This window comes from Ictidomys tridecemlineatus, chromosome 12, assembly GCF_052094955.1.
Source record: "Ictidomys tridecemlineatus isolate mIctTri1 chromosome 12, mIctTri1.hap1, whole genome shotgun sequence".
NCBI classification, from domain to species: Eukaryota; Metazoa; Chordata; class Mammalia; order Rodentia; family Sciuridae; genus Ictidomys; species Ictidomys tridecemlineatus.
Window position 1 is genome coordinate 32111275 of NC_135488.1, and position 26083 is coordinate 32137357.

General features: G+C 53.3%; 1 protein-coding gene across 4 annotated transcripts in view; it reads right to left on the reverse strand.

The window, feature by feature from the left end:
• Bcl2l11 (BCL2 like 11) overlaps positions 1 to 24753 on the reverse strand; it is a 34279-nt gene extending 9526 nt beyond the window's left edge. The window contains exons 1-4 of one of the 4 annotated variants that reach the window (XM_021720165.3): positions 22748 to 23028; positions 21774 to 21910; positions 21516 to 21605; positions 3449 to 3558 (exon numbers count right to left, since the gene is read on the reverse strand). In XM_021720165.3, coding sequence (XP_021575840.1) covers positions 3449 to 3558; positions 21516 to 21605; positions 21774 to 21910; positions 22748 to 23010 — 600 coding nt within the window. In that variant the 5' untranslated portion in view covers positions 23011 to 23028. Of the gene's footprint in view, positions 1 to 3448; positions 3559 to 21515; positions 21911 to 22747; positions 23035 to 24412 lie in introns of those variants that run through there. The other 3 variants (XM_013365175.4, XM_078028317.1, XM_078028319.1) reach the window with 3 other exon arrangements.
• Positions 24754 to 26083: the final 1330 nt, after the last annotated feature.

A 26083-nucleotide genomic window follows, 5' to 3' on the forward strand; every position in this document is an offset into this window, starting at 1 on the left:
AGCTGGGGAGGCTGAGGCAGGAGGATATAAAGTTCAAAGCCAGCCTCAGCAATTAATGAGGCCTTAAGCAATGGGAGAGACCTGTTAATAAAAAAGGCAAAGGGCTGGGGCTGGGGCTGGGGCTCAGTGGTTAAGTGCCCCTGGCTCAATCCCCAGCGCTGGGGGGAATCAGCCCAGGGAACACAGAGCCAGCTTCAGTGCTGGGAGGGGTGAGCATGGCTGGGTGCAGTCCGGTCCAGTGACTTCAAAAACAGACCTTCATGTTCTGCGGGGCCCAGCACCCCTCGACACCCTTGGACTGCAGCCTCAGCCCATAGCTGAGACACCCATCAAGTGGACACAACTCCAGAGGACCACGTCCTGCAGGTGAGCTGGCCACAGGCTCACAGGTTCTGAACAAGGGAGGAGCCAGGGAAGGCTGTGAGAGGACAGCAGGACCAGTCTTGTGTGATGCTCCCACCCACGGGCGAGGAGGCTGAGGAGGCCAGAGAGGGCGAGGCGCAGGCTGTGGACATGCCGTCCACGGCACCACTCTGCGAAGGGCAAGACACTTGCGTCCCCACAAATTCCAAAATGCACGTGGCTCCTCTAGACGTCTCTTCCCTTAGGCCCAGGGACAGCCCTGTGTCCCTGGCTTCTCTCACAGTCCTGGGTGGCCCCTGTGAGTCCCCAGTGCCAGCCTCCCTGTGGTGTGGACCTGGGAGCCGGCGGTCGCACACCACGTGGGGGCAGCTCGCTGCGTGTCGAGTGCCTGTCAGGAGCCCTATGGCCTCCCCAGGGCTCAGGCTGTGCCACACAGCATGGCCACCAAGGCCCCAGACTGCTGCCTTGGCCCAGACACCAAGAAGTCGAGCTTCAGGCGTAAAACCACCAGGTACAACCAGAAGCCACTAATCAAGACACAAACTCAACAAAAACATGGGAGAGCCAAGTTCTGTCCCTTTCCATGCTCTCTGCTCCTGTTAGTGAAAGTCCTCGCAGAGGACACCCTCAGACCCGCGGCATCCACCCCAGAGCAGCACAGGGACGAAACACAGGGCTTCCTCAGAAACGCGAAACCAAGCCTCACGGCGTGGAAATGCCAGGCAAGCCAAATGCAGGGATCTGTGAACCAGAACTGCCGACCCTTCTGATACGTCACTGTCACGAGAGACCGAGGAGGACCTAAACAAACGAAGCCAGGAGCCAACACAGAAATCCAATGCACCATCCTAGAACAGATCCAGGACTGCAGAATATCCTGTGATCTGGGGGCGGGGAGGCAAGGCTAAAACGACATCCTTGTCAGGACACCTGACCAGTCCACAGTCCAGCACTGAACAGGAGCACCTCCTGACCACCATGCTCCATGGAGAGTGCTTCAACTCTGAGGAAACGTGCTCAAGAACAAGGAGTGGGGCAGCAGCATCACCCAGGGAACAGTGTGCTCGGGAATCAAGAGGCCACCAGACCAAGGGCTCTTCCTGGCTCCATGGTGGCAGACCCCCAAGGCTCTGTTTCCCCTTTTCTTTTGGTACCAGGGATTGAACCCGGGGGCACTTAACCACTCAACCACATCCCCAGCCCTTTCTAGTTGCCCCAAATCCCCGTGTTGTGGAGGTCCGAGGGAAGGGTCGGGTGCTGGCTGCAGGCTGCCCTGTGCCTGGCCTCACCTGCAGGGTTCCGCTTCACAGCTGCGTCTCCGTCCCCACTCGCCCCAGGACCACCCCTGCACCTCTCCAACAGGAGAGGGTGGAGGCTGGCTCAAGCCAGACCCTGCCCCGGGACCAAGGCCTGAGAAAGGGCACACAGGGCACCGAGCCAGACAGACTCAGGTGCTCAAGGAGCCCAAGGCCAGCGGGAAAGCCACGGGCAGCAGCCGGCCAAGAGGCCAGGGCACCCCAGTGGGAGGGCGGGGAGAGCCCCTCCGGCTTCCCCCGCGTCTGGCAGGCCTTCAACGACGGCCCACTGGGCGATGGCAGACAATGGCTGTCTTAGTCTGACAGCTACCACTGCGGCCAGCTGTGGCCCGGGGCCACTGTGTCACTGTGCAGTTTTGGAGGCTGGTGTTTTGAACTGGCTATTCATAAAATCTGGAGAACGTACTAGCCCTTTTTTAGGTGCTGCCGCCACCTCCATGGTGCCAATGTGACAAGGACGACCCCACAGCCTGCCTCATTTGCACATGAGCCCATGGCTCACCTCCAATAGCTTTTGCGGGGGATGGCCACAGTGGCACTCTGAGGCCCCACCTGGCCCCGTGTCTCATTATAGACCCTCACAGTGCCCTGCAGAGGCTGGCATCTGTGCCCCAAGTTTAAGAGACACCTTCACGAACCCTCCTGAACACCCTGGTCCCCAAGCCCCCATCCAGCCACAGGAATGGGAGCCACACTGGCTGTGGCTGTCCAGAGCCCCAGCACAGCGAGGACTCCCAGGGCACCAGGGCCAGCGCCTTGTCCTCAGCAGCCACACCTAGGTCAGATGCGGCCCTGAGAGCATTGGCAAGCCCCTATGAGATGGGCGAGGGGGACAGACACGCAGGAGGCTGGTTCATTACTTGGGCACAGAGGTGACTCATGCCCATGAAAAACGACCTAACACAAGCCCAGAGTCAGGACTGGGGGGTATCCAGCTACTCTCCGGAAGGGACCCTGTCCTCCCCTCCTCAGCATGAGGACCGCCTGCGTACACTGTGGCCCAGACGAACACAGCAGCACCAAAATGCCTTCAGAGAACACGTCAGAGGCAGACTAAAACTACTTTAAGGACACACTGCTTCTATGGAAGATACGCAGTCCAGTTTTTCTGTAACTTGGGCCACCGATTAATGGCTTCTCGATATATTTCAACAAACAAGCGGACGCCTGTGATCCCAGCAACTTTGGAAGCTGAGGCAGGGGGATCACAAGGTCGAGGCCAGCCTCAGCTTATGGAGACTGTCTTAAAAAAAAAAAGGGTTGGGGATGTGGCTCAGTGGTTAAGTACCCCTGGGTTCGATTCTCAGTGCCCATAAAAAAATAAATAAAAACAACGTGCAACGGGGGTCGAGAGGACAACGCTTCCTGCTGTGACGTAGGCAGTTACAGGTCACGGGAGTCTTCGATGGGTGCTGGCGCTGTTCCCCAGGACCAAGCACTGTGGTGCCAACTGAGCTCGACTGCGACCCAAGCTGCAGAGGGAGTGCAGCAGCTTGGCATGTGGGCTGGCAGCTCGCTCCCCCAGGAGCTGGGCCCCGGAGCTCGTGACCCTCAGCTCGGGGTTGTCGGGTCTCTGCTCCTAACACCCCTGCAGCCCACATCTGTCTTATGTGTGGCCATCACAGAGTTCAGCCTAGAGCCATGGCAAGCGGGAAAGGAGAGCAGGCAAGACGTGGCAGGGCCTCCACTTCCAGAGTCAGCGGGGCTCCTGTCCCACTCAGTCTTTGCACGCAGGGCAGGGTCAGGACGGGACGGGACGGCGACCTTACCCTCCGTGGGTAATACAGGTTAAACTCATCTCCGATTCGCCGCAGCTCCTGCGCGATCCAGATCTCCGGGCGCATGTCTGCAGGTTCTGCCTGAGACTCCCGCATGGAAGCTGCGGGGACAAACAGAACAGAATTATACCGTGCGCGGTCCTCGTCCCCAGGATGCAAGCCCACTCCGTACACTCGAGGTTCTGGACTCTCCAGAGCTACAACACGCATTCCGGATCACAGCAACAAGTCTGCTGTGGTTTTGGCCAAGGCATAAGAAATGCAGAATAAATTCCTGTCGTACAACTGGAAATTCAGATTTGCAGCAATTAAAAACATCCAGGCTCATGCATGCAGTCTTCATTGCAAGAGGATTCATGAACACCAAAGAAATCACACTGGGGGCACAGCGAGGGGCAGCCTCACCCAGGTTGCTAGAGGACCCAGGTTCCCTCCCCAGCACTGCAAAATAAATAAATAAATAAATAAATAAAATTACACACATACTCAGACAGACAGACACACACACACACACACACACACACTTCTAAGTAAATACCCTGAAAACAAACTACAATATAAAATCAGCATATCAGTAAGATGACGGTTTTGATCTTAAGGTGAAACTCCCAGGAATGTGTCAGCCACCACCTGAGAACTGAGCTGCAAGGGCTGTCTCTTCCAAAGCAAACCAAGGGGACACCGGAGCTGGTGGGCTGGCTGTCTGGAGGGAGGTTGGTGACACAGCAGCCAGTCCTCTACTGCACCACCCAGGGCCAAAGGAAAGCTCCTTGGTCCCGTCTCTACACTGATGCAGCCAATAAAGCGGGTCCGGGTGTGCAAACACCGCGCGGGGGAGGGAATGTTTTGGTCCAGGAGCAAAGGCTTTCTGAAAGGAGAAAGCGGAAGGCGGGTGGCCCTTTCATTAATCTGTCACTAACATTCACACCCAGCACATTCATCTGCTGCCTAACGTAACCATCAAGCCACCAGCAGCCAAAGGCAAGAGCAGAAACGTGAGCCGCCCCAGGACCAGCCATGCCTGCGGAAGGTGGTTTCCTTGTGCCCGCTCAGAGAGAAGGCTCCAGGAGGCCACCTGCAGCCCACAGCCAACTCTGTCCCTGAAAAGGAGCACACTGCACTCCAACGCAATGAGAGGCATGCAGTGTCGATGACCTTGGGTTTCACAGTAACACGGCTTTTGGCTCTGCGTTTTGGTAGGAGGTCCACAAAACTGATACTGATTCCCAGATCCTACAGAAGCACAGAAAAGCCCTAAGTTTTTCCAGTTCTTAAAATCCTTACCCTACGACCCTGCCCAGAGCCCAGCTGTGTGCACTGACTCACGATCCCAGAGATGAGGCCTAGGAGAGGCAGGCCCTCTATGCGGAGGTCACAGAGCCCAGCCCACAGCCATCTGCACTCTTGGGCAAGCCAGAGGATGCTGTTAAGGAAGCCCTGGCAGGGAATGCCAAGGCCCAGGCCCTGGGGCACAGGACAGGTGAGGTATGGTCCTGCCACCCACATCCAGCTATGCAAGAGTACTTAGCGCTTATTCACACAGATGTTCCCAGGTTTATCTATAAAGTCCATTAAATGAAATTTTAAAACAACTTAACTGGCAAAGAATGAACTTGAGAGTGGCGAAGAGGCTGCAGGTCCTGCCGTTCCCTGGGGGTCAGCCCTTCAAGGATTGATGCCTACACCCCAGCACTACTCAGCTTCCCTCCCATCAGCACCTGGGAAGGGCGGTGCTGACGCTGAGCCTCTGCAGCCCGCCACCTCCTTGGCTCTGGGGACACTGGCAAGCAGACCCAGAGCCAAGCCTCTTCTACCCTGGAGTCAAACAAACACCAATCGTCATACAGTGAAATATTCGCACATAGCACAAAGTTGTGAAGCATAAAAATGCTACTCGGTGTTTACTACATGGAGAGATTGGTGACACCCAGTGTCCACGTGCTGCAATCGTTATTGGGTACAGGGACAGAGGAGGCCAAGCCCTGCTCCAGAGTTAAACACTGTTTCAGCTAGCTGCCAGGCACCTCTGGACGAGGGCATTTGTACTTTTAACGCAAAGCAAAGCAACCTCCCCTTTGACTTCCTGCAGACAGGTGATCAAGCTGCATAGGAGCAAATTAACCAAGCCTGCAGCCAAGCCTGCAGCCAAGCCTGCAGCCAACCCTGCAGCCCACTACGCTCCCCAAGGGCCAAACTCAACTTGATTATCTTAAAGATAAGTGCTCTGCTGCTTTTTGGGAGAAAGAGATAAGCAAATGGCTTGTTTCTTCCACAGAAAGGAAAGTTTAGTTGCTGTTCCTCAGCTCAAATAAACACAGATGTAAACAGATCCTGGAGGTCTGGGTCTGGCGCTGAGACCCCGAGGGCAAGAGTAGCTGAGAGGCCCAGGACTCTGTGCGATGTGCAGGGCGCAGCCCCTGAAAATACTTCACAAAGGGTGAGAAATGATGGGGACACCCTGCGGCCCCTGATTTGAGTCTTCTAAGAGCATTTAAGAGTAGGAAAGTTGTATTAACCAAAGATGAAGGTTTACTCCAGGCTTAGCACAGTTTCTGGCAATACCTATGGTTTAGTCAGTGAGCCACCAAGCATACTGGGGTGTGATTTTAAAAAGGTTAGGTAGAAATTCACAATGTAAATAACAATCTGTAGAGGGAACGTAACTGTCTGGGTTACTCTAACATAGCACCTACCATCTTTTTTAGTACTGTGGACTGAACCCAGGATAGGCACTGGTAAGCACTCCGCCACTGAGCTGCATCCCTAATCCTTTTACTAAAATCACAATGGCCCACATCCTCTGGTGCCCAGATGACACGGTGGGATACCAAGCACACTTGAACTACAATCCGAGTGTGTTCAAGGCTTCCTACTCCTCTACCCACGGTCCAAAAAATGGCCCTTTATCTGAAACTCAAGCTCTTAACGCTAAGTTGGAAGTTGCGTTTTTAACTCAGAAAGCGATTTTTACCGGTACATACAAACTGCAAAGGGGAAATTCTGCTGAGGTGCGTTTTCACCCCCAGAACAGGGAGTTTCTAAAAAAACACTTGGCTCCATAAACCTGGCACTGAGCCTTCAAAACAAAAACCACATAAAATGTCAAGTGCTCGTACCGTAAGCTCATCAGCCATAACCTGCAGCCCCAGTGCCGACCGAGAGCCCCAGCCTGAGCCCAGGGAACTTCCAGGCCCCGGTTCCCTTCCTCCTGACCTGTAACTACAGCTACCGACAAGATGCAAAGCGTGAGATTTGGGCAGCTCTGGTGAGAATGTCATGTCAACTGAATTTTCACCTAAACAAAAAATAATTTTTTTCTGAAATTGTGAAAAGTCTGGTAGCATCATTTCCTATGGCAAAATAGCAGGAGGCAAAATCAATCCACTTTCCTACACTGGCGGGGTGAGGGGCGGGCGTTTCCAATGCCCAGGGCCTTGGTGACTCAAAGATGCACCGACTTGGTTAAAGTGTTTGGGTTCAGCCACAGAACTATTTTCCCAGATCATAACGTAATTTAAGATCTTAAAAGCTCGGCAATTGAAAAAATTAATATCGTGGTTAAGTGGTTGATAGTGAAATCAGGCTGGGGCTTTCGCAAAGGGCTTTCTGTAGCGCTGCCAACCAGGGCAGGAAAATAAAAAACAAGACCGTCAATTCATAACGAGCTCCACATCAGTCATGCTAAGCCTCTGACTTCTCCAGAAGGCCCAGCGGCTCCAACACAGGTACGAATAGCAGGTGTTCAAAGGAGCTGAAGTCACCCCTGACACTCACTGCCACTCTTTTACCCAGTGTCCTGACTGCAAGGTGCCCAGTAATGATACCAAGGACCTGGGCGTGCAGGCCGGGAGTGCTCACAGGGGAAAAGTCTGGAGCAGGGTTGGTGAAAGCCACCACTTAGGGTTTGTCCCCTGCTGCTGGCGTCTCCAGTGCAGTGGACACCAAATAAAATTCAAAGGCAGGCTCCCGCTTCACTGTCCGTGGTCAAGACTGGACTTTAGATTAACCGACATGCACTAAACTATGGATTAATATCCCTCTCAGAACAGAGACAGGATTTCTTGATGTCCAGAGACTGGAACGTGGGACTTTGAAGAAACAGGCATTTATTGTCAACAGAGAACACACTCAGCCAAACAGGCGTGCACTCTGCCTGGCACGTGGGCTGTGGGCTTGGTGTCCCATCTCTACTGACCAGGGAGATTCTGAGCAAACCACCATGGGCACAAAGGACCTTGAGAAAGACCATGACCCAAGGACTCCCACCAGCTCTGTACACTTCCAAGAGACAGTCACAGCTGCTCGGGAGACACTGGCCCTGCAGGTGACTCTGAAGCTCAATGTTCACTGGAGATAAAAATTCTGGAATGTTATTCAACTCAACGGTTGGTTTACCGAAATACCTTCCTTGACTCAGTGCTGGCCACAGGTCACCAGAGGAGGGAAGCAAGCAGTCAGCCCATGAAGGTGGCCTGATGGAGCTTCTGGCTCTCCCATGGGCTGGCTGTCTTGTCCCCATTCCCTGTCAGCCACCAGAACCTCCTGTCTGAAATCTGCACCTCTCGGGCTCTCGGGACACATAGGCCAGAGCCGGTCCCTTCAGTCCCCACCCAGCCCACTCTGACTGTGGCAGCTCACTTCTTGATAGAGCCACCCCCTTCCCTCCAAGCCGTGGGATGAAATCAAAGCTCCCAGAAATACAAACAGAGCTTATGCAGGACCAGAACCCAGCGTGTCCCCCATCTGCCCTCCCTGGTGCACATCTGTGGCAGACTTGGGCTGGTGCATGAATTCAAGCCTCGGCCTTAAAAGCAGCTGCTAGGACAGAAGGCCACCAGTCCCGCAGCGCACTGGGCAGAGCCTGCGGTGTGTGTTCACCTCTGGCTGTGCAGCCCGGAGCTAGGAACCTGCTCCCACCAAGCCCAGCGTGACCGTGAGGAAGTGCCAGTCGCCTGGCTCTGAAGTGGGCGGAAGGGAAACCAGCACTCCTGGGAGCTCCTCCCTCCCGCCCACAGCTGCTCCATGGGCACCAGACTGGGGCGCTGTGCTTCCATTCACTCCTTATTCACGCCAGAAGGCCCAGCCGGCTTTCCACCTGGGCTGTCCCTAACACACAAGCATGTTTACTAGAAGCTAAGGACATGCCAGGAGCATGCCCATATCCGTGGGCAATGCCTGTCTCCAAGGACATCCCTGACCAACCTATGAGGGCTGACCCAGCACCTGGCACCCCCGGGAGCCCTGGATGGGCAGCCATCCACTATGAGGCCTGGTCTCCCAGCCCTTATGCCCACTCACAGGGCCAGATACCTCTCCTCAGGGCTGCAGTCAGCACTGAGAGGCAGGGCATGCACTACCACAGGGAACAGGAATGTCCCCCTCACCCCATGCCAGTCACGACTCTGCCCCCAGGACACGCAGCAGCTCATAAGCCCTCTGATTGCCAGCCCCCCGCACGGCTGCCTCCACATGTCCCAGGAAGCCCCTCTGTCACCATTCTGCCCCCACCCCACGCACTCCCCTAAGCACCGTCCTCAGCAGTACTAGGGGATGACTTCCGGCACTGAGACTGGACAGGGCAGGACTGGGCATGCTGCTGCCCCTGGTTTCTCTGCACTCCCCCCAATCCCTGGACACTGGCTCACGTCTACAGCCTGACAACACTCTATTAAGAGGATGTGATCTTACTCGGAAAAAGTGAAAATAACCTCCAGACTAAGGACAACTGAAGCTCGACCTGAACTTGCTTCAGTAAAGATGTGAGCCCCATGTCCCCTCTACTGACACAGCAGACAGTGCCGCCGGGAAGATACAGGTCATCATATACTCCACCAGAACCACACCCATAAAGAAACGGCTTTGGAGACCCTTGGAAAGGAAATGTGACTCCACACGTTAGTTCACTTGAGGTGATTCCTGAGGCGCCACGTCCATGAGAATCAGGAGTCACTACCTCCAGTGACCGTGAATCGCTTCCAGCCAAAAATCAGATCCCGAGGGAATGAGAATTTAAACTACAAGTGTGAAAATGTCTGACTCCAGAGGTAAGTGTGCACTGTGGCACACTCCAGATACCGCTGTTCAGGTCACAAAGATGCTACCACTGTGTTCGGACGGTCAATGGCTTCAACAGTTGTCCGTAAAAACACGTGTCTGTCCCAGTGAACTGATGGCTCCCAGGATCCCCTTAATGAGCACCCCCAGGACAGGTGACATCCCACCACCAGGAACACAGGTGAACACATGCACCTCGATGACAAGAAGAAATCTTCTGGGAACTAAATAAACACACCTTGAAAGCGAGAAGGCGGCTTTGAGCAGGATCTGTGAGGTGTACAGAGCTGGCCGGCCAAGAGCAGCGGAGCCGTGGTGCCCCTGTACCAACCTGGCACAGCCTGAGCGACTACTGCCTCCTGACCAGGCCAGCCCCAGGCCTGGCCTGCAAATCCTAGATGTTAGATAAATAATGGTGCCAAGTCCCCCTGCAGGGGACTTCCATCACCAAAGGGAAAGAGCAGAAGAACCACCTTGGGCTCAGACATGAATGGAGACAGTGCAGACCTTGGGCTCGGAGCGCGTCTCCTGTGGGCTCCATCCATTCAGGAGCTGCCTCCCTCCTGCTTTGCCCCGGGGCTGGACCTCCAGGCGGACACACAGTTGGCCAGCTCTGTGGCCTCTAGGGAAAGTGGAGGGGCCAACCCTTCTTAGACACTGCTGTGTGACACAGTCAGGCCTGGAGTCGAGAGCCGACTCCCCACCTGCCCCGACAGTCCTCAGACTGCTAGGACAGTCGCCAACACTCTCCCATTTCAAGGAGGACTGGGTCCCCGGCTGGTCGAGGGACTTGCCCAGGGGTACTAACAGCACAAGCACTGAGACCAGTCAGGCCACCTGCTAGAACCTTCCACCCAAAACCTTCCTATCACACCACAGGCAGAGAAGAGCACAAAGGTAACCTGGCTCAAGAACTGCACCTCATTGGCTTCGCCGAGAGCTCCATCCCAGGAGATGGATGCACACCCCGACTTCCACGTGGAAACAGGGTTGCACCCAACCCACCGTCCCTTTGCCAGACGCGGAACACCTATGAATACTTAAGTACAGCATGAATTATGTGATTACGCAACAATCACATAACAACTACAGAATCAATAAATAACATTAAGCTCCAGATTGCGGTTTCAACCTATTTTATGCACCTGTGTCAATTTTATTGAAATGTTTCCAGAATAGACACTGGGGACTTCATGGGTGAAATATCATTTGGTTCTCTTTAAAGAGACTCCCTGCACCCCGTCATGTGCCAACCTCTTTCTGAAGTCGGTGACTAGTTTAGCTGAATCTACGCTCATGTCTAACGAAAACTAAGGTCTAAATGCTCAATGTATCATATAGCTGTACCCAGAACTCATTTCCAGACTTCTTTTTGTTTTCAAAAAACAGACAAATCAACAGGAAAAGAAACCTCCTTTTACTGCTTTTGTGCAGTGCTGAGGATTGAACCCAGGGTCTCGGGCACGGTAGGTGAGCACTTGGGTTTCCCCTCCAGACCAAGAAACCTACTGTGGTCCTCTCTCTTCCCGAGGCTCACCCCACTACACACCTTCACATACCCAAGCTCCTGAGGAAAACAGGAGGAAGACGCTTCCTTCTTCAAAAAAGTCCCAGATTACTCACTAAGTCTATTACAAGTTGCTTACATTCAAATGTTTCAGGAATGGCAGGAGTCATGCTCCTGTCCCGGAATATGACACATTTGGGGAGAGAAAAACAAAGCCCCAGAGCAACTGAGAAGTTGAGAATCATCGCACTAAACCTGCTTCAACTGACACTTTCTCTCTTCTGAATCGAGAGTGTCCCTTTTACTGCTTCGAAACATCCGCTTCAAACCCATTTCCACCACTAAGGAAAGGCAGCAAAGTCCGGATGGACCAAGCGTCAAGTGCCGTGCAGGGGCAGGGAACCAGTGCCAACTGCCACAGGCCCAGGCCCAGGCCAGGCGCCAAGACTGGACGCAGCCTCGACCCAGCTCCCAGCTCCAGGCTGTTTCCTTGCTGTGAATATCGTAAATTCCCCGCTCTGGAGCCTGCAAGCACATACCATCCACTGGCCAGTGGCATCTCTGAGCTCAAATGTGTGGGCCAGGCTCCTCGGGAGGGCCCAGCTCCTGCCTCCTGACCAGGGCGGGGGCAGGAAGTGAGGCAGAAGCTCCCGCCAGCAGCTCTTTCTCAGGACTTCCCTCCTGTCCTGCCTCAGCAAACCAGACTCTACTCAGGAGCCACGGAGATCTGGCCCAGGGGACAGAGCCCACAATGCCCCTCCCCCCCGGGGGGGACACCAGGACACCTACTCATTCCAAGGGAAGCCTTACACCAGGGAGGCCTGCCACCAGGTGGGTCCTGTTGACACTGACTGTGGCACATGGAGGAAAACAGTGACCAAGGAGAATCCGCTCGCTCATAAGTACTGCCAAAGGTCAAGTGAATGGTGACTAATGCTGTTGTTTTCTCACCAAAGGAATTTAACTACCTTGGGGAAAAGAGGGGACCTGTTTGAGAATTCTTGTTCTGTCTAGGCACTGGACATAACCAACGAACAACCTGAGGCCTTTGATTTTGGACAAAAACAACAACAACAACAACAAAAAAAAAAACCCAAAACAGAACTTTGGATGGCAGGGAAAGCGGTTCTCTCTGCCTCTCCACACGTGCCTTTCTGAACTCCAGCTACTCTGCCATCTCTAATGGGCGGTCTCCATCGGGGTCCCACTGACCGAGTCCACGCAGAGCAGGCGTCTCCTGGTGTCGCGTCACGCTCCACAGACTTGCCAACGAAGCCGACGTTCTTCTCAGGTGACGTCTGGGTTCACCCGCAGGTGAGGGGTGGGTTCAGACCTCCCAGCCCACCCTGGCCAGCCCCTTCCTAGAAGAGACGTTCCTTTCCCCGAGAGCAGAGGAGATGGATAGGATAGCATTTCCAGATGAACTCACTTCCCTGTGAGTTCCCCACGCTCCTGACTTGACAGCCCCCCCAGAGAACAGGAGAGCCCCCTACAGAAGAGCCAGGTCTGTGACCCCGCTAAGCCTGGGAAAGCTCTCCAAGGACGCTGAAGACAGACGACTCTCAGAGCGGTCCACCAGGCCTTACAATGGGCGCCAGGGCCCTCGGCCCTCACATGAGTGGTGATGAAAGAGGAGTGCAGACAGACTGACAGCCCCGCCAAGGGCCTGGGGAAGAGACAGCCCCCGGGTCAGCCAGGACCCCAGTGAAACTCCAGGCAGAGCGTGGAACCCATCTGATGGGGGACGATCTGCTTTGCTAAAATAAATAAGGTAGATCCACAAAGAGCAGCGTCCACCTGGAACAGCTCTAGGGATAAACCAAAGGTCTGATGTCACCTGCCCGGAAACCTCACCAACACAAAGAAGGCAGTGAGGAGTGAGCATGCCCAGTGACAGGCGCCAGGCAAGCCAGGAACAGAGATCCAGGCCACAATGTCACCCACGGTTCACCCTGACTGTACAGTCACCACGAGCCTGCAAGTGCCAGGCGCACAGGGACTCTGCTACCACCATAGCAGGCCGCCCTCAACCACCGCGTCACCTTTAAAACTTAATGTGATGCCAGGAACATTTCCCTCGTGCTGTTATTCTTCTCTGTACCATGAAAAGCACCAGCCTGTCAGAAGGAGGAATCAGCCTCCCACGCGTCCGGTTAGGACCCTTGGTCTTCTGCATGTCTAAGCAGTGCTGAAGACCCCTGCACACCTTTCTATTAGCATTTCCTCCTTCCTTCCTTCATTTCTGGTACTGGAGATGGATCCCAGGTGTGCTTAACCACTGAGCTCTACCCCAGCTCTTCAAATGTTTTACTCTGAGACAGGGTCTCCTTGCTAAGTTGCTGAGGCTGGCCTCAAACTTGTGATCCTCCTGCCTCAGCCTCCCTAATCACTGGGATTAAAGGCATGTGCCATGGCACTGGGGACAGTCAGCATTTTTTGAAAGAGTCTGAGGGTGTGTGGAAGGCAGAGCCCCCAGGGTGGGCAGAGTCTTGGAGGACACTGGCCTGTGCCGACAGTGATGGGACTTCTGGAGAGAAGTTAAAGCAGTCTGAGGGTCACAGCAAAGACCCTGGCTACTGACCAACAATCACTGACCACGACAGGACTGTGACCAGGCCAGACAAGTCATCACCCAGGAAGGCCAGGAGGCCCAGGCTGGCCCAACAAGAGGAATGAAGGTGACTTAATTCTGGCATGGGAGGTGGTGATGGGATAGCAGGTGACCAGAAGCCCTGTGCCAGCACAGGCAGGATGACCACAGGCTGGGGTGGGGAAGGCCAGGCACTGGGCAAGGGCTGCAGCCCTCCAGCCTCACAGTGGGTCAGGGGGCAAGGCATGGCCCTGTCCAGCCCACCAACAGCCGTGGAGGACAAGGGTCCCAAGCCCACGGCCTCCCACAGAGCCCAGGGCCTCCACTCCCCTGCAGAACTATGGGTTCTCTTAAGTGCAAGACCCCCTAAGGACCCGTAAAACCAGACCCGGAGGGAGGTTTGAAAGCAGCAGAGCACGCCCAGCGGACTCACCCGTGTCCCACACAGCAGGTGACAACAGACACTGGTGATGGTTGCTTTCTACTGTTAAACGTCTCTCATGCCTGCAGGGAGTGGAAACGAGGGGCGAAAGAGGCGACTTCTAAGGCCCTCAAGCCCCTGCAATACCTCTAGGTTCTGCATGTCTGTGTCCCCAGATCCAGAGGTGAAGCCCAGCCTGAGGTGAAGCCACTAGAAGGTGGGCCTTCAGTGTGACGAGTGCCCTGACAGGAGACTCCAGAGGCCCTCACCCTTTCCTTTCCATGTGGGGACACAGCCTGAAGGCTCCATTAGGGACCCAGGAAGGGGACCCGCACCAGAGCTCAAATCTACCCTCATCTTGGACTCCTGGCCTCCAGAACCGGGAGGGGTGCGCTGGGTGGCGTCTCAGCCGCCCGGTCTGGCGTCGTCCACGGGGCCTGAGTGGACCTGGCAAATGCAGCCATGAGCACTTAAAAGAACCTACTGCCCAAGAGCTGGAGGGGCACCCGGCCGCCAGGTCTCCCTCTGACCAGGCAAAGCAAAGGCCTCCAGGTGGCACGTGAGGAGGCACAGGAAATCCACAGGGGGAAGGAGGCTGCGGGATGGTCGGACGGCCTGGGCCTCCTCACCTTCCACTCAGCCCCACGGGGAGCCTGAGGTGGGACTGCCCCACAGGCATCGAGGGAAACGCTCCCAGCAAAGCCTGTCACCCTCACCCAGGCCAGGGACCCCACCCACCCTCCTACAGTGAGCGTGGCCCAGCGGGCAGCCCGTGCTCCAGCTCACCCAGGCCCAGGGAAGGGGGTGCTCTGCAGGGTGACTGCCCAGCCCCTCCTGGGCAGGAGCAGCAAGGCAATCCTTTACTGCCCTGCCAGAGTAGCTGGTATGACAGTGTGGCCAGCTGTCCTCCATCCCCAGCCAGTGGACGCTGCAGTTCCCCTGCCAGGGTGGCAGTAGTGAGGGCAGACAAGCCAGCCTTCCACCCCCTCACCCCCGCCAAGTGGCAAGGAGCAAAGGGTAGCTGAGGTCAAGTCTGGCCTGCAGGAATGAGGAAGAGCGAGGCGGCCCCGCACCCGCTTTCCTCTCTGGCAGTCAGCAGAGGCTGGGGGAGCCCAGCTCACCACACCCACCTGGACATGAGGAAGCAATGCAAGTCAGCCCCGCTTCTGCCAGGAAAGCAGCCACAGAGCCAAGGAGGCTTTTGAACTTCCCCCTGACTTGGCAGAAGCAGGCAGAAGCCTTAGAATTGAAATAGACAATTAAAAATAATTCCAAAAACTCACTGGCCAGTCTCACTAGTAGAATGGAAATGACTCTAGAATCCATGAACAGCAGGGCAAATCCATAGAATCTACTCAATCTGAACAGAGCAAAAACAGATTGAAAAGATATGAACACACAGTCCAGGGATCTGTGGGATCAATAAAAGTACTAACATTGCTCTCAGAGTTCCAAGACAGAGGCAGGGAACTGAGAAATATTCAAAGACATAACAGCCGAAAACTTCCCAGTCGTGGCATAGAACCGAACACTGCAGACTGAAGAAGCTGAGCAACCCCCGAGGGGTTACAATCTAAGGATGGCAAGGATAATAAAGCATTGGAAAGACAAAGACAAACCTTGAAAGCAGCCAGGCAGAAATAGCCCGTAACTTATGGGAGGCCACCTGTTGGAAGGACAGCAGATCTCCAGGTAACGCCAGAGACCAGCAGGAAGTGGCATGCCCTTCGGGTACTGAGAGGAAACTGCCAACTACAAACACTAAACAGCAGCGAAGGCACAGAGAGCAAGCTCTGGTGGCGCTGAAAGGAGAGGCAGAGAGTCTACCACTACAACTGGGGACCTCAACATGGCGGTGCCACCACCCTCAACAGTCGGCAGAACCACTGCACAGGAAGGAAGGACTGGGGAACCCAACACATCCACCAGTGAGACCCGATGACACGGATCAGGAGCCCACCTGGCAGATCCGAGGTTTCCGGCACCCAGGGAGCACCCCCCAGGCAAACCACCCCCTCAGCTGGGAAACAGACCTCAACCAGTTTGAGAGACTGAAGTTCTGACCAGGATGGACTCAAATCAAACAGTAACAGAAAGACAACAGGACCTTCTCCACACACCCGGCAAGGAAGCAACACACTTCCAAGAGCCCGCAAAAGGGACATCTCACAGGAAGCAAAACCACAGCTCAGCGAAAGTGAAAACTCAATACACCAAACAAAACAGGTGGGACGTGGCTCAAGCACAAGTGAAGGAAATTTCCAGAAAATGATCCCATCAGAACTGGAGGTCTCAAACACCATCCCAAGTCCCTGACGAGAAACCAGAAAAAAAAAAAAAAAAAAAAAAGATGGAAATAAGCAAAGAACCTGAAAACAGGAAAAGAGAAAAATCAACAGAACTAAAAGCTGATTGGAAAAAAAAAAAAAATCAAGAAAGCGATAGACCTCTGAGATTGATAGAGATAAAAAGACACAAGATACCTATACCATCAAAGAGACAAGATCCTGAATCCATTTAAAAGGGTAACAAGGGATACTACAAATATGTTTATACTCATAAACTCAACAACTTAGAAGAAATGCGCCTATTCCTCAAGACCCACATACTACCAAAACTCAAACCAAGTTGAAACAACCTGAACAACGTTACAAACACCGGGAAATGAAATCTGTCACCTAAAAGTGCCCCCAAAGAAACCTCCCAGCCTAGATGATTCCATTAGATTCTACAAAACATTTAAAGAATTAATACTAACTAATCTCTCCAGGAAAACAGAAGAGAAGGGAACACTTTCCAAACTCACTGTTAAGGTTGACATGTCAAAACCAGACAGACTTCGAACAACAAACCTCAAAAATCAAGGCACAAATATTTAACCCCACCCAAGTAGGATTTATCCCAGACACCACAAATCATTGTAATGCATCATTTCAATATGTTAAACATAAATAAAATCATCCGATCATACTAAATAATACAGAATATTTTATAAAATCTAACACACACTCCATTCATGATAAAAAAAAAAAACACCTCTTTTTAACAATCTAGAAATAAAGGTAAAACTTCTTCATCTTTTAAGAATTCCCCCGAGAGCGGGAACAGGGAAGCATGTACCACTCCTATTCAACAAAAGTAGTGGAAGTTCTAGCCAATGCAATAGAGCAAGAAAAAGAAAAATATGCAAAGAAGGTGGGGGGAAAAAACAAACAAACCCAAAAACTGTCCCTATTTTCAGATTTTATGACTATATACATAGATAGATCAAGAAATCAACAAAGAAGCTTCTAGAATTAATGAGTTCAAACAAGGCTATAAAGGACAAAAATTACTCTCATTATTATATATTAAAGGTGAACATGTGGAAACTAAAATTAATAGAACTGCTCTCAAGTAAATGAAATATTTAGGTATACATCTAAATAAATGTACAAGTTCTGCATACTGAAAACTAAAGGACGATAATGAAGGAAATCTAAGAAGACCTAAAGTTGGTCTACTGTACTTGGAGAGACATATCTACCCAAGGATTGTAAGACTCCATGACAATTCTCCCTTACTCACCATATGATCCAGCAATCCCACCTCTGGGTACATATCCAGAAGAATTCAGAGCAGGATCCTGGTAAGATTTAGCAAACCCATATTCAAGGGGGCACACTCCACAATAGCCAAAAGGCAGAAGTAACCCTAAGTTTCTACTGGTGGATGAACAAACAGATAAACAAAATGTGGTGTGGTTTTGCACTAGAATGTAATGCAGCATTAAAAAGTAGGGACATACTTCACAGTGCAGATGTCATTATGCTAAGTGCATTAAGTCAGTCACAGAAGGCTGAACACTTTGATTCTACCTACAGAAGTAGTCCAAATTTCACATGGAAGGCTGAATGGATCTGCCCATGGCTGGCGGTGGGGGAAACAGGGATTTGTTTCATGGTAGAGTTTCAGTTTTAAAAGACGGAAAAGTACTGGAGACGGGCTGTATGGTGACATGAATGCTCCTAACACTACTGAACCGCACACTTCAAAACAGTTAAGATGGTAAATATTTTATGTTAGTTTTTTTACTACCATAAAATTGTATTTTATTTAACCCATGAATTCAAGATATTAATAGGTAGCCCAGATGAAAACAATTGGCATTTTACATTCTTTTTTATGTAGCAAGTCTTCAAAATCCAGTGTGCACTGATACCAACAGCACATCCTGATTCTGCCCAGTCCTGGGTCAAGAGCTCAACACACAGGCAGCTCCCCTCTGGGCAGTGCTGAGCTAGACTGCACCTGTCACCCTACGGGGCCGACTTTATAGTTGGATCCTGGGAATTAACCATACATAGAGGGTGTGGAAGGGCATGTCCTTTTCTTGCCACCTATATTTAAAAAAAATTCTTACTTGCCCTGTTAAAAACTCCACGGTAAGGCAGAGCGAGGTCAGGAGAGTGCATGGGCAAGGGCCTGGGTCCAATCCTTAGCATGGCAAAACCAAAACAAAGCAAAACTCCAAGGAAAGGGTAACAGGCTGAGCTGGGGTCCCTTTGAAAAAATCCTGGAATTCTCCTGTCAGGCTCATGCAGGACATCATGCTTCCCAATCTAGAAGAGGGGTCAAATGATTATCAGGTGCAAGAGGTAATGGGTAACACCCCACAGTATGCTGAGGAGGTACAGAGGGTTCAGAAGACCATTAACTTCCATCTGAGAATTCTGACATACTAGAAACAAGTATAAAGTTTAAGACACTTTCTAACACAACATGACAAAGTTACTGATAGCCAGACCATTCTAAAAGGTACGAGGGTGAACCCACAGGCATGGGTGACTTTTATGCAAACTATCAGTTACCCACTAAGAGAACATCTGTCAAGCTAATCCTCCCAGTGTACACATGAAGGCAAAAACTGAGCGAGAGGGTACAAACCATGTCTCCTCACGATAAAAATGTTCTTCCAACACGTCTTCAGAAAAATCAGAAAAATTGAGGAAAACATGAAGATGTTTGTAGGAGGAACACCTAACTTCTATGAATCCCCAGTAACCCTTCAATTTGTCATCAGATCACAAGTTCAAAACTTCAAGACACACGGTTCTCCACCCCCAGTCGCTAGACAGAAAACTACTTTGTGGCTGGAGGAGCCCTGGCTAAGCCGTACTTCTCTGCAATCTCACATTTGTTCCAGGAGCTCAAACCTATCACCCAAGACCATTTTGTGAAAAACAGATATTTCAATAAAATTATCAAAAGGGTCACTACTAAAGATCTCAATGGAGATGACGGAGCAAGGAATATTAAACATGGCCAGAAATATAAGAGAACCACATAACAGCACAGTGTTAAGTGGCCTTCATTCACGGAGCTGAGACTCTGAGGTTGGCCAGAAGAAAGAGGAAGTTAGAGGCTATAAAAATTATTAATTTAATCTGTCAATTTCATAAACTGACATCTGGCTAAGTCCTTTCCTCACACTAACTTATCCTCTCCCACAAATCTCCAAAAACTTAATGCTGAAAACTTACCTTGGCACATTAACTTTAAACAAATTCCTTACAACTTACCATTTACTCTGCCGCACTAAATTCTAAGCTTTCACACCAATCTACTAGAATGTAGTTCATAGTACAAAATAAAACCCTGGGATCCGTTTCTTTACTTCACAGATAAAGCCACTAACTCTGCTTAATAATCTGGATTGTGATCTTTAAAGCTCAGTATTTGTCATCTGAAATAACAGTGCTTACATTATAATTAGCTTGCTAACAGTATTTATCACCCCTACCCCCCCCACCAGCAAAAGCATGCAATTCATGTCTGTCTTCACATTTAAAAAAAATACACTCACTCATCCAGCTAACACTCTTCCTAGTTAATGAGGCAGGAGAAACTACTGCCATGCCTTAGCCACACCTGCAGACTCCGCTACAAAGGCCTGCAGTGTGAAACCATAACAGCTTCCAGAGGGTCCTTAAAATAAACAGGTTTTCAAACATCCATGCTGAAAAGTGCTGGCAACTCCATTAGAATGTTGTAGGTTCACATATGCACTGGAATATTTTGTGGATACGAGAGTTCCAAGCACCAGGAACTTCCTGAACTCAGGAGCAGAAGCACTGGTAGTGACTAAAGCAATAGCAACAATGAAACTTCCAGCTCCTTACATAACATAGTAACTGTGCCCCAGCATTTGGCAGATGTGCAGACAGCATACACGCTAGTGGAATTTGTCATTTGTGCCAGGTGTGCCCCACCCCTGACAAGAGTCACTCCTCTGAGGTTCTGCCCATCTCTGTTACATGGGGACAGACCTGCCCAGAGCTGCAACATATTTACAAATACAAGGTGTGTCACTGTAGTCGAGAGTTTGATCCCATGACTTTTACTTAGCCTTTGGCATGGCAGGTACAATCTAATCTTGGTAGAATCTATATTAGATTTCCTAATCCATAACATTACCAATTTCTTTGTCTTATTTATGCAGAGCAAGCCAATGTGAACAAATGTCAAATATAATTTTGGTGAATGATGATCAAGACAGGAACTTTTTCCGTTAGTGAAGAATAGCCAGTTGAACCAACCTAGACTCCTCCCTTCACCAGGGTGACTAGACATTCTGAGGCACAAACCGGAGGCTCCAGAGTCAAATTGAGCCTGCAGAGGTTTCAAAATGGCTTATGCAATGTTTTAAAGAATGTGAGTTGTCAACGTTTAAATGTCAGAATATGAGGCTCAAAATCTGCATTCCAGGACCATGTTGCAAAACTAGAATACATGCTACTCTGAGACCACATGCCCTCAGGGTAACAATCAGGATGGGACTAGCAGAAGTGGCAAGTGCTGTCCAACTTGCCACAGTTGCCCTCACTGATAGGACTCTCTGGGTGTTTATGTTTGCCACTCCTAGTTCAGACACTAACATTGCTCTGAATCCCTGACATAAAGTCTGATTCCCCAGCTCATTAGTACTATGTCCAAACTCTGAGTCACCAATCCAAGGGGAAATTTGCCCATAAAACAAACCACCTTCATGGTTCTATGTCAGCACTGCTATACAAACTAGTTCAATTTCCCCACATGTCATTTTTTAAAATGTTTGACTTGTAAATCTTTCTTTACTTTCAGTTATGTTATTTAGCTGTTTGAAAAGGGACACCAGGCAGAATTCTTTCAGGCAGAATGTCATTAACAGGTAAAACCCAGTGGTCCAAATACCGTGCCAGGGTTATGTGCTTTAGCAGAAATTCAAGCTTTACAGCCCTGAAGGCTCATGCCCGGACTTCACTCATGCCACAGACTTCATGAATTAAAAACAAAACAAAACAAAAACGCTGGCTTGATATTTGACCTTATACATCCTCTGTGCCCATGAAAATACAGATTAAACCAGTTGAAGGGCCCTAAAAGGGGACTTTCAATGCTACACACAGCTTTGAAACAGATATTCCAACAACCACACACCACTGCCCCTTACCCGGGCATTGCTTACCCATTGCACTCAGATAATGGTTGAAGGCCTGGCAAGGAGGACTTGGGGTTTGTGTTGATTTGTCACAACTCATGGGTGCTGGGCTCCTGTCTGTGTCAAAAGAGAAATACCCACTGGAGGATCGAGACAGCAGGGAAGATCTTCTCACAAAGATGAAAAGCGGGGATCTGGTAGCAAAAGGGCCAGGGCTGGCCGGTGGGGCCAGCGGGCCCTGTGGGCTGCCGTGGGGGCAGCGGTCCCCTTCGCCTTCGGGATTACCTTGAGGCTCTGTCTGAAGGGAGGTAGGGGCCCCCGGCCTGAGCTGGGGAGGCCTCTCTGCAGGCTGCAATTGTCCACCTTCTCTGTCACACTCAGAACTTACATCGGAAGGTTGCTTTGCCATTTGGTCTTTTTTTCTGCAAGAAAGAGAAAAACTAAGATGATCTTCAGCAAGATAATGATCATAATAAAATAATCTTGCTTACACCAATTCATCAAAAATGCTTGAGTCTCAAATACTTTAAAATTAAATTGTTTACTTTTCTGAAAGTCCCCCCCCCCTCCAATGCACCTAACATAACAAAGGTGTGCAGATCTGTCTCTCAGGGGTGTGACTAAACTTCATACCACCAAACTAAACAGTTGTTACTACAATGTCAACTACTGGTGGAGCTGGTGCTCTTACACACATTATACACACACAAGTTTCAAGAGAAGCGGCTCATCTGAAGCCTACTCGCATGTGCTTTTTGCTCTGGACAGACTTGCATCAAGTCGGAAGCTCCCAGCGGGCTCTGACTTCCCGGGGACCCGACTCGGTGCTGGAGCACAGGAGCGGGCGCAGATGCAGTGATTACAGGCGGCTGGCCGCGTTCCCTGCTCCGGCCCCATTGTTTGCCGAAAATGCTGAGGGCAGCAAGTCTGGGGAAGGTTTGGCAGCGGCCGTCAGTCGTAGTAAGTGCGTCACAATAGAGTTTGTAACTCAGAGCGCGGATCGGCCGGGCTCTGTTGCTCTCCCGCGTCGGTCCCTCTAGCTCCTGGCCCCATGCGCCACACCAAACAGGACAGAACTCCTCTTGGGTGCAGCCGTATTGTTAAGTGCACCTTCCCAAGTGGGGGGCCCCCCAGGGCCGTCCCAGGCACCCCCAGCGAAGTCCACAATTTCAACTAACTCCGAACGCTCGGCCACTCTGGGCGCGCGGCTCCCTCACCCCAGAGACCCTCCCCTCCGAAGGCAACCACACCGAACTCACGTCCGCCCCTTCCCTTCTGTGCGTAGCGGCCGAGCCCGCGCCCTGCGGCGGCCGACCCGCGCCCTGCGCCGACCCGGCGCCCCCAGACCGTCACCACGGAGGCACCGCAGGACACAAAGCCCCGCGCTCGGGTTCGGAGCCCCCCAAGCCTCACAGAGCCCACGCCTGCCCGCCCGCCCGCCGTCGCGCTCCGCCAGGCAGCCCAGGGCTTCGCGCGCCGCGCCTCTGGCCCGCGCTGCCCCGGCCGCCGCAGCCGGGAACATCCTCCGCCTCCGCCCGCTCCTCCCCTCGCGCACTGCGCCCGCCGCGGCTTGCACCGCCGGCCTCCCCGCGCCGCTGGCGCCGGTGCCCGCGCTCCCCATTGGCCCGCGCACGGTCGCTCCGCGCCGCAGCCAATGGGCGGCGGGGGCGGGGGCGGCGCCTACAGGTCCAGCCGCCAAAGGCTAGGCGATTGTTGACAAACTCGCCTCCGAGCGCTGCTCTGGCGGCCGCGGCGGCAGCCCGGCAGCTCCGACACCCAGCCCCGCCCGACCCCGACACCGCGCGCGCCTCCGAAGTTCCGCTGCTCCGGGCAGCCGGGCACCTGGAGACAAAGCGAGATCTGCGCTCTCACGGGACCCGCTCGGCCGTCCTCATACCGCAGTTCCTGCCACCCGTTCTCGTTCATGCCAGTCAGGGCGAGAGCCCCACGGCCTCATCTGCCTGGGCTGCAGCACCCATCCAACTCCAGCAACTTCCTCACCTGTCTCCCTGTGCGCCGCGGATTCGCACCAAATCTGAACGACCACCATCCCAGGCCACGAGCGTGCACATCCACACCCCAATCCTCGGCGTCCGAAGAGCCCTCCACCAGCAACTCCAGAGCCCCAGGGTAAACAGGCCACCTAGGGCACGGCGCCGCCAGCCTGCACCGCCAACGGACCGGGGTGGCATAGGGCGCACGGGAGCCTCCAGGACAACCAAGCTCTACGGGCCGAGCAAGTTCTGCGGGCCGGGGCTCGTCCCCGCTGTGGCGTTGGCGGTCGACGGAGGCCCTAGGTCTCTTGCTGCCAGTGGATCGCGCGCTGGCACTGTCCGCAGGGTGCCCGCAGACCGAGCAGGGCCCCCAGGCACTTTAAACAGGGCAAAACTCTAGCTTGAATAAGTTTAAGGAAAATCCTGGGCTCATTATTTAAATCACCACTGCAGTTCCGCAAACTCTCCCCAAGAGTCCGTGCGCCCAAGAACCAATACGCCAAACCCTCTGGAGAGTGGTCACTCACTACTCCAGGCCGCGGGAGCCAGCGGCGAGACTTCCCGGCATGGGTGCTCGGCCCGATGCCGCGGAGCGGGTACTCCAGCTCCCCAGCCAGCGGCAAGAGCACGCTCTCTTCCAACCTGGCCTGCGACGCTGCACAACCTCCGCGCGCTGCATCCCGATTGAATCCTACTTCAGCTAAGTGCCCGAAGCTTCAGCGCCGACGACCCTTCCCCAGAATGCCCTAGCCTGGGAAGGAACCCAACCCACACCAATCGCCGCCTCCCGCCAGGCGACAAGCGGAACGAATGGGAGCGTCTCCGCCCGCACGTGCGCGGAAAGCGGGCACTACAGGGAGCCATACGGGCTCCAACGCCTCTGTTTTCCAAACGTCCCCGGCCCGCTGCTTGAGACTCGTAGGTATTTACCTTGCGTTTCTCAGTCCGAGAATCAGAGTCAGACATTGGGGGGACAAGAGCCAAGGAAGGGCGCCGAGGTGGTAGAGACGGGAAACGGCACGAACCTAGCTGCCCGAAGCGGTTCTGACCGCAATGGGGCAGGGCTCACAGGCTGGCTGCAGGAATCCCGCGGCGGCGGTGTTGGCGCGCGGACGCAGCCGCGATACTACGAGCTAGAGACCCAGCGGCTGCGCGGAGCGAAGTGAAACCTGCGCGGCCCTGCAGCCCTGCTCAGACTGGCGGCCCCACGCCCGCGCCAATCACCGCGGGCCCCGCCCCCGCTAGGTCCCGCCCCGGCGGGGGGCTGTCAAGTCCCGCCTCCGCAGCTCCCGGGCCGCTGGCGCGTGCAGGCCGGGGCAGGTAGAGGCGGGGGTGGCGGGGCCGGGTTCCCTGCCGCGCGCGCCGCCAGCCCTGGCGTGTTTACCAGAGTGACTCGGCCTGCTAACGCTGCATGCGCGCCCATCCCCCACTCCGAAGTCTACACTCCCCCCCCCACCCAGTGTCCGCTGTGGCTAGCGCGCAGAACAGAGGGGGCGCTCGGGGCACGGTCTGAGCCCAGCCTGGCTACAGCCGCCAGTGAAAGCCTCTGGCGGCGCCCCTGCCCCTTACTATGCAATTTCCACCGCTCCGGCCAGCTTGGTGACAGGATTGGTCCTTGAAAACTCGCGGATGCGAGGCTGGACGCTGGGTCTTTGAGCTCCTCCTTCTCCAAGAATCTGGGCCTTCGGGCGGGGGGGGGGGTGGCAAATCCACAAGATGTTCACCTCTCTCGCCCTGCCTTGCGCCGGACTCTTAGGAGACCTCCTGTCACCCCGCAGACGCTACCCAGCGTTCGTGGGGCGCTCAATCTCCTTAAGAGACAGAGCCCATGGTGGGAAAGAGAGTTTAGAAAAAGGCAAGGAGTGATCCCAGGAGGAGCATTCTCCGCAGCCTGGGTGCGAGGGTACGCAGAGTAAATCAAATAGGGAAATGGAAAAAAAAAACTCAAATAATTTTAAGAAAATAAAAGGGCATAAAGAAGCGTCTCGGCCTCTAGACGAGAAAAGGTGGTGCTTGCGCTCTGTTGGGACCCCCGAAATTTGCTGGGGGAGAGACCTGCCAGAACCATTCCTCAGCGGGCTAAAGCTGGCTCAGGCGGAACAGCGAAGTTCTGGCCTCACTGAAAGAGCCGCATAGGTGTCGCAATATCCCCCGAACCTCCTCCTTTCGCGTCCCCATCCTCCTCCTCCTCCTCCTCGAGGTCCGTGGCCCCAACTCTTCCCTTTCCCAGGAGACCCAACTCCATCTCCCATTGCTCCTCTGGGTCTGCACTCCTGCCCAACCTCGCGGCTGGTGACCAGGGCCTTCCTGCCCGCTCCCCAACCCGAGGCTTCGAGGCAACCGCGGCGGGGTAGTGGGAGGTCGGTCCGGAAATGGAACATTCTGCAGGCTGCTAGGTGAGGACTGAGAAAACTCCAGGTAGGGACCTCTCTAATCCGCAACCCCGCCGACCGGGACAAGAAGCCTCCTCCCGTTTAGAGGAGCAAGTGAGGAGGCCTTGTCTTGCCATCGGGCCATCTTGGTCCTTTTTGTGTTCAGAAGCAGATCTAACGTCAGCGTGACACAGCACAGTCTCAGGTTAAAGTCTCCTTCTCTGGTAAG